At 46.1% G+C, this 10,921-nt stretch overlaps 3 protein-coding genes across 3 annotated transcripts; 2 read left to right on the top strand and 1 right to left on the bottom strand.

Moving 5' to 3' along the window:
• The first annotated feature begins 220 nt into the window (after nt 1-220).
• On the top strand, nt 221-1,954 carry LOC123407566 (non-specific lipid transfer protein GPI-anchored 7-like). The gene is made up of 3 exons (XM_045100729.1): nt 221-847; nt 1,370-1,432; nt 1,761-1,954. Exons 1-3 carry the CDS (start codon nt 463-465, stop codon nt 1,862-1,864), a joined length of 552 nt encoding a protein of 183 aa, XP_044956664.1. The 5' UTR covers nt 221-462; the 3' UTR covers nt 1,865-1,954.
• A 186-nt stretch (nt 1,955-2,140) lies between these two features.
• Nucleotides 2,141-3,708, bottom strand: LOC123407564. The gene is made up of 3 exons (XM_045100726.1): nt 3,391-3,708; nt 2,827-3,097; nt 2,141-2,579 (listed from the first exon to the last, which is right to left on the bottom strand). The coding sequence occupies exons 1-3, from the start codon at nt 3,557-3,559 to the stop codon at nt 2,264-2,266; spliced, it is 756 nt and encodes a 251-aa protein (XP_044956661.1). The 5' UTR covers nt 3,560-3,708; the 3' UTR covers nt 2,141-2,263.
• A 95-nt stretch (nt 3,709-3,803) lies between these two features.
• On the top strand, nt 3,804-5,039 carry LOC123407565. Its single transcript, XM_045100727.1, has one exon. It carries the CDS (start codon nt 4,001-4,003, stop codon nt 4,679-4,681), a length of 681 nt encoding a protein of 226 aa, XP_044956662.1. The 5' UTR covers nt 3,804-4,000; the 3' UTR covers nt 4,682-5,039.
• Nucleotides 5,040-10,921: the final 5,882 nt, after the last annotated feature.

The raw sequence follows: 10,921 nt of genomic DNA on the forward strand, positions 1-10,921 counted from the left end.
TGACACGAAGTAGCACTGCATTTAAAATGATACGATATCAATCTATGTTACTCTAATCTTCTTTTTCTTTTTTAATTCTCTGCCACATCAGCATGTTTGCTATTCCCGAGTATATGTTACTAGCTAAGATATCACCATGGCTAGCCTAAGCTCGCTGCTGATGCCAAATTGCGGATTTGTGAATTTGTTATTATGCTCAATACCACAAGACTCCTGCCGTGCCCACCACCTCTGGCGAACCGGATCAGCCATGCCGTGAAATTTGCACAGCGTGGAAGATTCCAGCTCACGTACGTACACGTCGCCAGCCAGGCACCAACCACCGTGCAGGCACACAGAGTAGAACTAGACTAGATCCATGCAGCAGCTGAACTGCTGAAGAATATAGTACCATACCACCTTGCTCGCTCGCACCCACACCAGTTCACTCTCGCAGCAGCTAGCCTCGCTCTCGCGCACAGGATGCGGAGGGGTGTGGGCGCGCGCCTTCTGCCACAGGCGGCGGCCATCGCCGTGGCCGTGGCCGTCGCCTGCTGCATGGCCGGCGCGGCCGCACAGGGGACGACGACGCCGGTGGACGCCGGCGGCGTGGTGCCGTCGTGCGCGTCGAAGCTCGTGACGTGCGCGGGCTACCTGAACACCACCGACACGCCGCCGGAGTCGTGCTGCGAGCCTCTCAAGGAGGCGGCGACCACGCAGGCGGCGTGCATGTGCGCCATCCTCATGAACAGGGCCGCGCTGCAGGCCTTCGGCGTGGCGCCGGAGCAGGGGGTGCTCCTCGCCAAGCGCTGCGGCGTCACCACCGACGCGTCCACCTGCGCCAAGTACGCCGCCGGGGCCGGGGCCGGTAAGCTCGCCCGCTCGTTGAGCACTCGTCAATCATCGTTGCCGACAGGATAGATTGATGCTTAGTTTTAGCGCCTAGCGCGGCACGCACGTACGTCCAAGCTGATCTGAAACTTAATTATTTGTTTGTCAGTAACAGTAGTACTTGGATCAGATCAAGGTGGATTGTCCCTTACTCGAAAATTTGTCCTTTCATGCACCTGACCTGAGCCAGCCATTTCTTTCTCTTAAAAATCTTTGCCATCAATCTGTACTTTGTAGTGGTACTTTAGTTAACAGCATTCAGGAAGTTATCTGACGGTTGTAGACGGGTTGAGGGTAGAGAAATGGGTGTCAAAATTTGGATCTTCGTCAGACCAGAAGCATAATTATTGTATCTTCTGCTAAAAGTCTGCAGACGCAAAATCTCTTCAATGATGATCTGATCTGATCTGATCACAACTGATAAGATCAATCGTGACATAATTAGATTGATTTGTACAACGGCCTGCTGAGCACTGCTGATTTTAACTCTCTTTTGCAGATGCTGCCACTGCAGGTAGCACGGCCGCTTCTTCAGCATCCACGGGAACTGCTGCTTCTACAGGTAATTTGAGTTCAGACGACAATATTACTCCCTCCAATCCATATTAATTGTTGCTGATTTAGTATAACTTTATCGAGCATGATCAGAAGTAGAGAAATTTACAAATTTCTAGTCTCGCTAGAGTAACTTCAAAAATTACTGCCTTAAATACTGGGAAATAATGTACACATGAAAGCAACATAACGACGGGCGGAGCTGTTCTTTCAATTGGTAGCCTGAACCTCTCTGCTGAAACCATGTCAAACTAAACTGATTTCATTCTATTTTTTGAGAGGCAACTTAACTGAATTCCTACTGCCAGTAACCCAACCCTTATGTTCTTCTGCAGTTGCCAAGCCAGCCGCTAGCGGAGGTAGCACGCATCCCCTGAGCTTGATGGCCGCATCTTCATTTGTAGGCTTGAGTTTCATCTGGTGGACGATCATGGCATAGAAAGAGATACCAATGAGTATGAACTATTATTATGTGAAAAACTGTATCGTTGCAATAAACATAACTATCTTGTCGTCGTTTCTTTCAGTACATTTTGGTGCATGTGCCTTTGTACATGGCCTACACATCCCATTCTGTATGCCTATCTAGGTTACAACTATAAGGTTAAATGGGAAAGAAGAATATTGTTTAGAAGGGAGAGATGGAACAAAGGACAACATGACTGAGCATGTCTTGTTTGAAAATCACCAAGTAGAAGTCTAGGGCCAACAACCATTGAGAGAAAAGACCTTATATTTTACTTCAAAAGAGGAATGTTTTGATACAATAGTTTCAACAGGTCACAAATTAGCGGCAAATGGTGAACCTTTTCTCCATGTTCCGATTAATCATCAGCCATCACTCCCTACTTCGGCTTTTATGCTCACGGTGGTGATGTTTGGCCCTCCTGTTCTCCTCCTCCTTTCTCTCTCGGTTGCTGCTATTTTTCTTTTCTTCTTTTATGTGCTTGTGCTTCAAGGTGGATGGCTCCTCATCTGAGGATTTCATAGATCTTAAAAACAGTGGCTTCTCTGGACCATAAACTCGGCGCTTCCGCTCTTCTTTCTCTCGTGCATCCAGATTTGCTGAATTGTCTTGCCTACTGGATGGAGGCTTGAGGTATGGACCAGGCTCATCCATTCTAGAACCAATGGCTCCTAGTCCGCGCTTCACCCTAACAAAAAAGTTGCGTGTTTAGTGAAAATTGGAGCAGATAGATGACCTATGCATATGCAGACATATGTGACATGTGTATAGGCTAACCACATTTCTTATTACAACGAGAACATTGCGAGACTACGATCTGGTGATTACACATGTGAACCAGACATAACAAAAGATTACATCTTCAATTAATATCGGATATTTTTTTTCATTGTTTAATTTTTCCCAATGTGTTGTTGACGGGTATTGTAACTGACCTTGATCGAAGAAACTCTTCGATTTCATCATCGCCTAGCCCATCCTCCTGGTCCGAATAAGAACTGCTATGCGAGTCCCTCGACGAAAATGACGCACCATATGGTCTGTCTCGCTGGATCTTAGAGACAGGGCTCTGGTCTCTTGAGTCGTTCTTCCGTTTTTGGGATCTCCAGTCATTTAGACCATTGGTTCTGCTTTTCATCTTCGATTCCAGCTCCAGTTCCTTCTCCCTGGCACGCCACATCTCATTAACCTCCACAACTCGATTTGCTGCAGACACATAGAGAACAAATATTTCAATAAGAAAGCACGTATTTCCACACAATTGCAAGTTCCAAACTGGATTTCAGACGGCAAGTTCTCAACAAAGTAGTATCTTCTCCCAAATGAAAGATTTTGGATATGAGCACTGGCAAAAGAAAATTTACTAAGACATGTCATTTTGCAATATAACTACTTTTAGTTAGTCAATCATATCAGCTGGGCTTTGAGCATAAACAACAGATACTACCAGTGAATCAATCATATGACCATAGAACAGAAGCAAGGAGAAGCCAACCGACCATGCTGAACGCCAAGAACGGTGGCGGCGAGGAACCGCGAGTTGGGGCGGTGCCTCACATTAGGTTTCTGCAGATAGGCGTGCACCCCTTCCTTCTCCGCCTGCATCCGCAGCCTCCGGGCCTCCTCGAGGAGCAACGCCGCAAGGCGATTCTCCGTCCCCAAATCCATCGTCCAGCCGCGAAGGCAAACGCTGCCTTGAGAGGAGAGGAGAGCCGGAGCGTGCGTCGGCGACAGCTGCCGTGCGCGCGTCGCCCGGCGGCGACGGACGGCGAGAAGCCCAGCCGCCGGGAGGATTTTGGACGCGTCTAGAATTCCTTTCCGGTGGCAATTTGGGAGAAGAGACGACCTCGATTGCCCGTCTGTTTTGTGATCGATTCCCCGATTCCTGCTGGGCTTCCGCTTCCGTGTCAAACTCGTGCTGGGCCGTCATAATTGTTGTTGCTTTCTATGGGCCTCCACTGGCCCATGTGACCGAGCCCACGCCTAGCATTTCCTAAGCCCGACTGCCCGGGCGCCACGCTTCCATTCCGGCCACGCAACCAACCGGAGGAATTCTCATCTGGCGGAGAAAGAAACTCGGTGCGCCCCCAAATCGACGACGGGCACCAGATGCGGCCGCCGTCGCCGACGCGGCCGCTGGCCTTCCCGACGCTGGACTCGCTCGCGGCGTACCTCCGGCCGCGCCTCCCTGGCCCGGCGCTCGCCTCCTGGGGATCCGCGCCGGGGACCAAGAACCTGCTCAACCTCTTCCTGGAGCTCTCCTGCGGCGACTGCACGCTGCTGCCCGCGGCCTCCTCCCCGCCGGCCCTCGTCGTGCGCGCCGTCCACGTCGCCACCGTGCGCATCCGCAACCGCCGGGGCGCGCTCCTCGTGGAGACCCGGCAGCTGCTCTCCGACGGCACGCTGCGCCGACGGGCCGCGCGGCCGCTCTCCGAGAAGATGCGCCCCGGGGAGACCCCCGAGGCCGCCGCGGCCCGCGCCGTCTGCGAGGAGCTCGGTGAGCGCGCCCGCGTCCGGATCCTGGGGGCGGCCCCGGAGCCGCGCGTGGAGGAGCGGGAGTCCGTCTCCTACCCGGGGCTCCCCGCCAGGTACGTGCTGCACGCGGTGGACGCCGAGCTCGTGGAGGGCGTCCCGGAGGAGGGCGAGTTCGAGACGGAGGAGGCCGGCGAGGGCGAGGGGCACGACGGCGGCGGCGCGGCCATCACCGTGAAGCGGCACTACTGGTCGTGGGACGACGACGAGGAGGCCCGCGGCGAGGCCGCCCGGGCCGCCGTCGTCGGTGCGCAGTAGGAATTCATGTATGCTGTGATTATCTCCTTATCGTTGTGTTTGGTTAGTTTATTTTTTCTCAAATTCATCGGCTTTTAATTTCATGTATGTATGTTCCGCAGTGTTCTTAGTACCACTAGTCTCTTTGCAACCCGGGCCAGTTGGTCACTCTCTCTGCACCCCAGCGATGTCCTACATAACTGAAGAACCTGCAAACTGTTTATTGTCGCAGCTACTGAATTCCAGTGAACATTCTGTCGACGAGGGCATTGCCAAATCGATTAAAAAATTTGAGTCCTGGTCTCTCGTGGCACTCGAGCCTTCGTTCACAACTTTGTGCCGTTGGGAAACCGGGGACCATTTCCATCTCTTCAGTCAAGCACGTTAAAGCCGTCGTCCTCTTCTTTTTCTTTTAATGATAGGCATACATTACTTGTATTCATAAAAGAGAGGAACAAGTCCATTTTAAACTTTAATCTTGTAGGGGTTCGATAAATCAGACCCACAACTCTTAATCCCTGAAATCAAGATGCAAAGAGCAAGTACAATAAGGTACAGTCAGCAGACTATAAGGATTAAAATGCTATATTTTTGCTGAGTTTGATGAGAGAGAAGAGGAGAGAGAAGAGGAGAGAGAAGGGAAGCGGGCTCTTCGTGAAGAGTCGGCTCTAGCACGTGTTTCTAGGTGCTTTGTGAGAATGAAAGGTGAGCCATATATAATAAAAGTAGTACTCTTTTATAGATAACTATTGTACAAGCTAGTTATAAGATGGGCTATAAGACTGCTTATAGCCAACAGTTGGTGGTGCTAAGAGCATTAAATAGTTTAGCAACTCAATTTTTCAATGCATAGGTGCTTATCTTGTTGTTACTAAGCTCACTCTATTTAATGATTTAGCACCTACAACTCATAATTGGCATCCGTTTACTGTCTAAAACGCTGATGTGGCAATGCTTGACCGGGATTCTTAATGATGGGCCAACAAAACGATGGGGTTTCAAACCGGAGAAAGTCATAATTGGCATAAAGCATAGCAGGGACAAATAAACTGCTTTGAACCGCATACATTTGGGAGGAACATTTGCTATCATTTGATACATATAAACTGCTGAAATAAACTATACTGTACAATGAATGAACCGCATACAAGATAACGACTGGGACGTGGGACAAATATGTAGCATAAATCTGAGACTAATTGCAAGGAATAAATCTAGGACATAATGTACATATAAACTACAGAAACTAGAAGATAATCCGCGCGTTGCAGCGGGATGGTAGGATGAAAATATGAATAATTAGGTTGATGGCATGAATAGTAATGAGAATTACTTACGATGTGACGGAAATGACAGCCATGCATAATTTGTTGATGTCAAAGGGTTGCATGCATGGATAAAATAGTTAGTGGGATGGTAGATTAATGAGCTGACCGCACATGCATGGTTGGTTGATGTGGAAGCTCTGCATGCTTAGAAAAAATAGTTATTGGGTTACAACTATTTAAGAATAGAAGATAAACCTGGGACATTTGATACATATACACTGCAGAAATAAACCTGGGACGTTTGGTATATATACACTGCAGAAATAAATCTGGGATGTTTGATACATATACACTGCAGAAATATGGAATGAATATTTGACATAAACCTGGGACATTCATAGTTCGTAAACCTAGGACATTACACCAAAGCTGGCAATATTCTGCAACGCCTGGCAGTGCATAAACATTATATGTTTGCGACATTAAAATAAACTTGGCAGTGCTTGTAACATAATCAACAAAATATCAGGGACACATGACATATGACTTTGGCACTAGTAGTTGCCACTGCAAGTGAAATATGTATAACTTGACACTGAAGGTGAAGATTTGCCTTTGCCCCTTTTTGCTCCAGTTCTAGAAGCATTTGTTCCAAGCAGTGAAGATGAAGATGTTCCACCAGGTATTGAAGATGCTCCAGGTTGAGACGGTGCAGACCTTTTCCTTGGAGGTTTAAACTTGTTTGTCGGGGCTGCAGCTTCAGCAGTTCTTGATGCAGATGGGGCAGTAGTATGAGTTCTTGGTGCAACTGGGGCAGCAGGTTGAGAACTTGGTGCAGCTGTGGCAGCAGGTTGAGAAGTACTACCTTGTGCTTGCTATGGAAATAAGTAAAATACAAAATATACTTAAATATTCATTTGAAATTCTGTAATATCATCTAAATTCTGTAGTGCTCATCTAAATCAATTAAATACTCTAACAGGTCGTTTGGCACCCATCATTTGGTCATTTGGTTCGGAATTCGTGGATTTCATTTGCTAATTCCGACACCAACACGTTTGGCTGCCTTGGAATTGCTGGTCGGAATTCATTCATCAATTTCATATGAATGAAACGATATGTAAAGCAAATCCCGGCAGGGAAGCTATCATTCCACAATTCTGCTCGTTCCCCTCGCCCTCGCCTCACCCCTCGCCCTCGTCTCCTTCAACCGCCGCTGCCGCCCATGGCGATCTACTCCTCCGCTCGTCCCCCGTCCTGTGATGCTCGCCCGTGACCTCTTCTCAACCTCGCTCCGTGGCTCTTCTCTGCTCCCTCCCCGCTGGCAAGAACCCTAGAACCACATATACCCGATGGGAGACCATCTGCATCAGCACTACATCCCGAGCTCCAATCCAAGGGAACCTGTACCACTCCACATCAAACTCGTCTCCCCACCGCCCTCCGGTACCTCGTCGTGGACCGTCCACAAACCCTACTCATATCACCACCAGGACCTCGCCGACCCCAGACCATTAGCACCGAAGAGGTAATGATTACTGTATTGGTCTAATTGTTTCTTGATTACTGTATTGATTTAAATCTGTGAACATACCCGAATAGTGACTGATATGCATGTATGATAGACTGATCATACCCTAGTGGTGAGTCAGATTTAGTTTGTTCTTTTTCACATTTTGAGGAATGAAACTAGAGTTATATTTCTTTTGCTTGGAGCTCTCTGAATATAGACAATGTTCTGTGTCTATGCAATTATCCAGATCGTATTTTTCACTCGTTAACATTGTACAACCATCATATGGCGAGTAAAGATTTTTCTTTTATGCAGTACATGATGTACATGTGTCATCTGTGAACAAGCAAATCTTCTCTTGTTATGCAGTGGCAAATTTTCTCTTGTCATACATGCTTTGAAGCTTCGAACCTTTGTTTTGCTTCGGATGTGCACTTGTGTTTTCTGGATCTGAACGTGGCAGTTATAAGTGCTTTACGGAGCTGCTTCATAGACGAATGCTTATATGCTGCAATTTGTTTCATGTTGGCATGTATTTAAAATTTAAAATAATGATGTGGAGCTTGGTATCTCAGTTATATCACAGTTTTTAGCTAAAACTTGGTATGGTTTTATGAATTCTTGCTAAAAATGGCAGCCAAACATAGAATAATTTCCATTGATAAATCCCAGTGGCAGCCAAACATGAGATTTGGATTTGGAATCTAGATTTCAGCAAATGAAACCTGGTCTTAAATTTCATTTCATTTCATTTCTATCAAATGAAATGAAATCATAGGTGCCAAACGAGTTGTAATATTCACCATCTAAATGCAGGAAACATACCTCTGTTTTGTTGCTCTTAACTAGGTGTGCATTCTTTTTCTTTCCTCCCTCTGGATTCTTTTTGCAACCAGCCTTGTTGTGTCCAATGCTAGGACACAATGAACACTTGATAACGGTTCCATGTTTGCTCATTTTCTTACCGTTCGGCTTCTCTGTTTCTTCCCTCTTCCTGTCATTATTAGAAGGCCTGCCTGACATTTTCACATATCCTGGTGCTTGTGGCCTAGGATTTGGAGAAACTGGCGACATCTACTCATCCTCAACAGGCTGCAAGCAGTGGTCATATTTTTTTTCTGCACATCAACTGAATAGGAAGGATGGATAAAATCATCTACTATTTTTTCACACTTGTAGATAGCACTAATTGCATGGCAGCAAGGAAGAGCTGCCAACTGAAAGTATCCACATGAGCATGTCCTTTATCAAGATTTACGGTGTATTGTCTTCCTCTGCCATTGATGTGCTTCACTTCAAATCCATACGTACCATTCCAAAGCACTTCAACAAAATGTGTCCTTGCAATACTTGCCTTCGACTTCTTGAAAATGCTAGGACATATTTTCCCATTCCACTTCTCACTCTTTGCCCTTTGTTCTTGCACTCTAACAAATATCTTCTTCCTCATTCTCTCTTGCTTGAAAATTATTGGATAAAACTTTGCATCTACTATTGAGTGATTGAACGACTCACGAAGGTTATTGTCGACAGACTAACGATTTGAGCCTAGCTGAAAAAATGCCCTTGCCCAGTGCATGGGCTCTGTCCTCATGATGTCCTTCACTCCATCAGGTGTCTCTTGAGCACGTTTTGCTTTGTGATAGTTGAAATCTTGCTTTTGTTAGAAGCTTTTGCAATGGCCCAAAAAAAATTCTACCACTCATGAGATCTATGCTTCTTTCTCCAATTAGCATATATGTGCCTAGCACACATCCTGTGTTCTGAATTTCGAAGATAGTCTTGCATTGCATTAATTAATCCCTTTCGCTGATTTGATATAAAAACCCAGCCAGCTCCATTGTCATTGATATTCACATCTTTTATAAGCAGCCCAACAAACCACTTCCAACTTTCATGTGTTTCCTTCTCAACTATAGCCCACGCGACTAGATACATCTGGTTGTTGGCATCTCTTGCTATTGCACACAATAGCTTCCCCTTCACTGCTCCTTTTAGGAAACAGTCATCGAGCCCTATTACTTTCCTGCAACCAGCTTTGAAACCAAGTTTCATTGCATTAGAGCAAACATAAGAACTCTGAAATATGTTTTGATCCATGTTTGTTGGGTCCAAACATACTGCAGTAGTGCTTCCAAGATTGCTCCTCAATAGTTACAACTAGTAATCAAACACTCGAGTGTATTCGTTCTTCATACCACACACCAATCTGTCCATGACAAGCTTTTTTGCATGCTTACACTTAGAAGTCGACACATCGACAAACATATCTTGGAGAATTGTTTCTTTCATGCTGTAAATCTTCCACATTGGGTTAGCTAGTATGAAGTGTTCATATATTTGTGCAATCACTTTAGCAGTCACAAGTTTGTTTTGCCTGTTCTGAGAACAGTGATGCTCATCATTGAAGGTAACCACTTGCATTCTTGAAGTTCTTGAATTTTTTGTTGCATATAATAGCCAAGGACAACGAGGCCATCCACACTTGACCCTCACTCTATCTGACTCTGATTTTAAGAACTCAATACTCCTTTAGGCCTCGTTTGGTTAAGGGGGATTTGGGAGGTTTTGAGAGGGAGGGATTTCAGGGGATTGGGTGAATCCCTTTCTTCCACCCAATCCTCTCAAATCCTCGGTGCTTTGCTTCCACTAGTCTCTCCAGGAGGGTTTTGAAACACATGAATAGGAAGGGATTGAAGGGGAACAGAGGGGATTGGGCTAAGCAAACCCCTCCTATCAAATGGACGCCCGAGGATTTGTGGGGTTTCTGGCCCTCCCGGGGATTTTCCTCTCTAAACCTCCCCAATCCCCCTTAACCAAATGAGGCCTTATGGGCTAGTCCATATCTTCTCAAAGCTTTGCAAAGTTGGTTCTTACTTCTGAACACCATTGACAAACTGAAATGTGGTATTTCAGTGTCATTGTTATATCTTGGGTAATTGCTCTTCCTCTTCACTATCTGCCCATCTGAATCTTCATCATAGCTGAAGTCCTCATCGGATGAGTCATAATTCGAGTCATCCTCCTCTCCCTCGAGTTGTACCTCCATGTTTGCAACAAGATCAATTGGAACAAGACCTGTTGAATCCATGCTAATCCAGCTTTTTGACTCTCTCATTCTTTTCTTAAACTTTCTGGCATGTTTTCTTATTGCACAACCTCGGAATCTTCTCCACTATCCTCACTATGTGGCATGTATTCAGTGTCGGAATCCGTACTCTGATTCTGGATGGGTGTCTTGTGTCACTATCAGCATGCATTCCATCTGATGACATGTTGCTCTGACTAAATGCAGCAGCATCTATCCTTGTAATGGTTGTTTGTTCCTTCATTGGGTTGGACAAAACTTGTGTGATCACACCAATTTCATCAGGCACTAGCACATTATGCTCATCTTCAACCGGTTCTGCACTAATGACCCGATCTAGTTCTAAATCAGATAAAAGCACAAGTTCGTCCTCCTCAAAATCATTGCCACTC

Source organism: Hordeum vulgare, chromosome 7H, assembly GCF_904849725.1.
Source record: "Hordeum vulgare subsp. vulgare chromosome 7H, MorexV3_pseudomolecules_assembly, whole genome shotgun sequence".
NCBI classification, from domain to species: Eukaryota; Viridiplantae; Streptophyta; class Magnoliopsida; order Poales; family Poaceae; genus Hordeum; species Hordeum vulgare.

Coding starts and splice junctions, on each gene's coding strand:
- LOC123407565 (XM_045100727.1), top strand. CDS start 4,001: ATGCGGCCGCCGTCGCCGACGCGGCCGCTGGCCTTCCCGACGCTGGAC.
- LOC123407564 (XM_045100726.1), bottom strand. CDS start 3,559: ATGGATTTGGGGACGGAGAATCGCCTTGCGGCGTTGCTCCTCGAGGAG. Junction 3,098..3,390: donor CGTTCTTGGCGTTCAGCATG/GTCGGTTGGCTT, acceptor ATGTGTCTGCAG/CAAATCGAGTTGTGGAGGTT. Junction 2,580..2,826: donor GAAGAGTTTCTTCGATCAAG/GTCAGTTACAAT, acceptor CTTTTTTGTTAG/GGTGAAGCGCGGACTAGGAG.
- LOC123407566 (XM_045100729.1), top strand. CDS start 463: ATGCGGAGGGGTGTGGGCGCGCGCCTTCTGCCACAGGCGGCGGCCATC. Junction 848..1,369: donor CGCCGCCGGGGCCGGGGCCG/GTAAGCTCGCCC, acceptor TCTCTTTTGCAG/ATGCTGCCACTGCAGGTAGC. Junction 1,433..1,760: donor GGGAACTGCTGCTTCTACAG/GTAATTTGAGTT, acceptor GTTCTTCTGCAG/TTGCCAAGCCAGCCGCTAGC.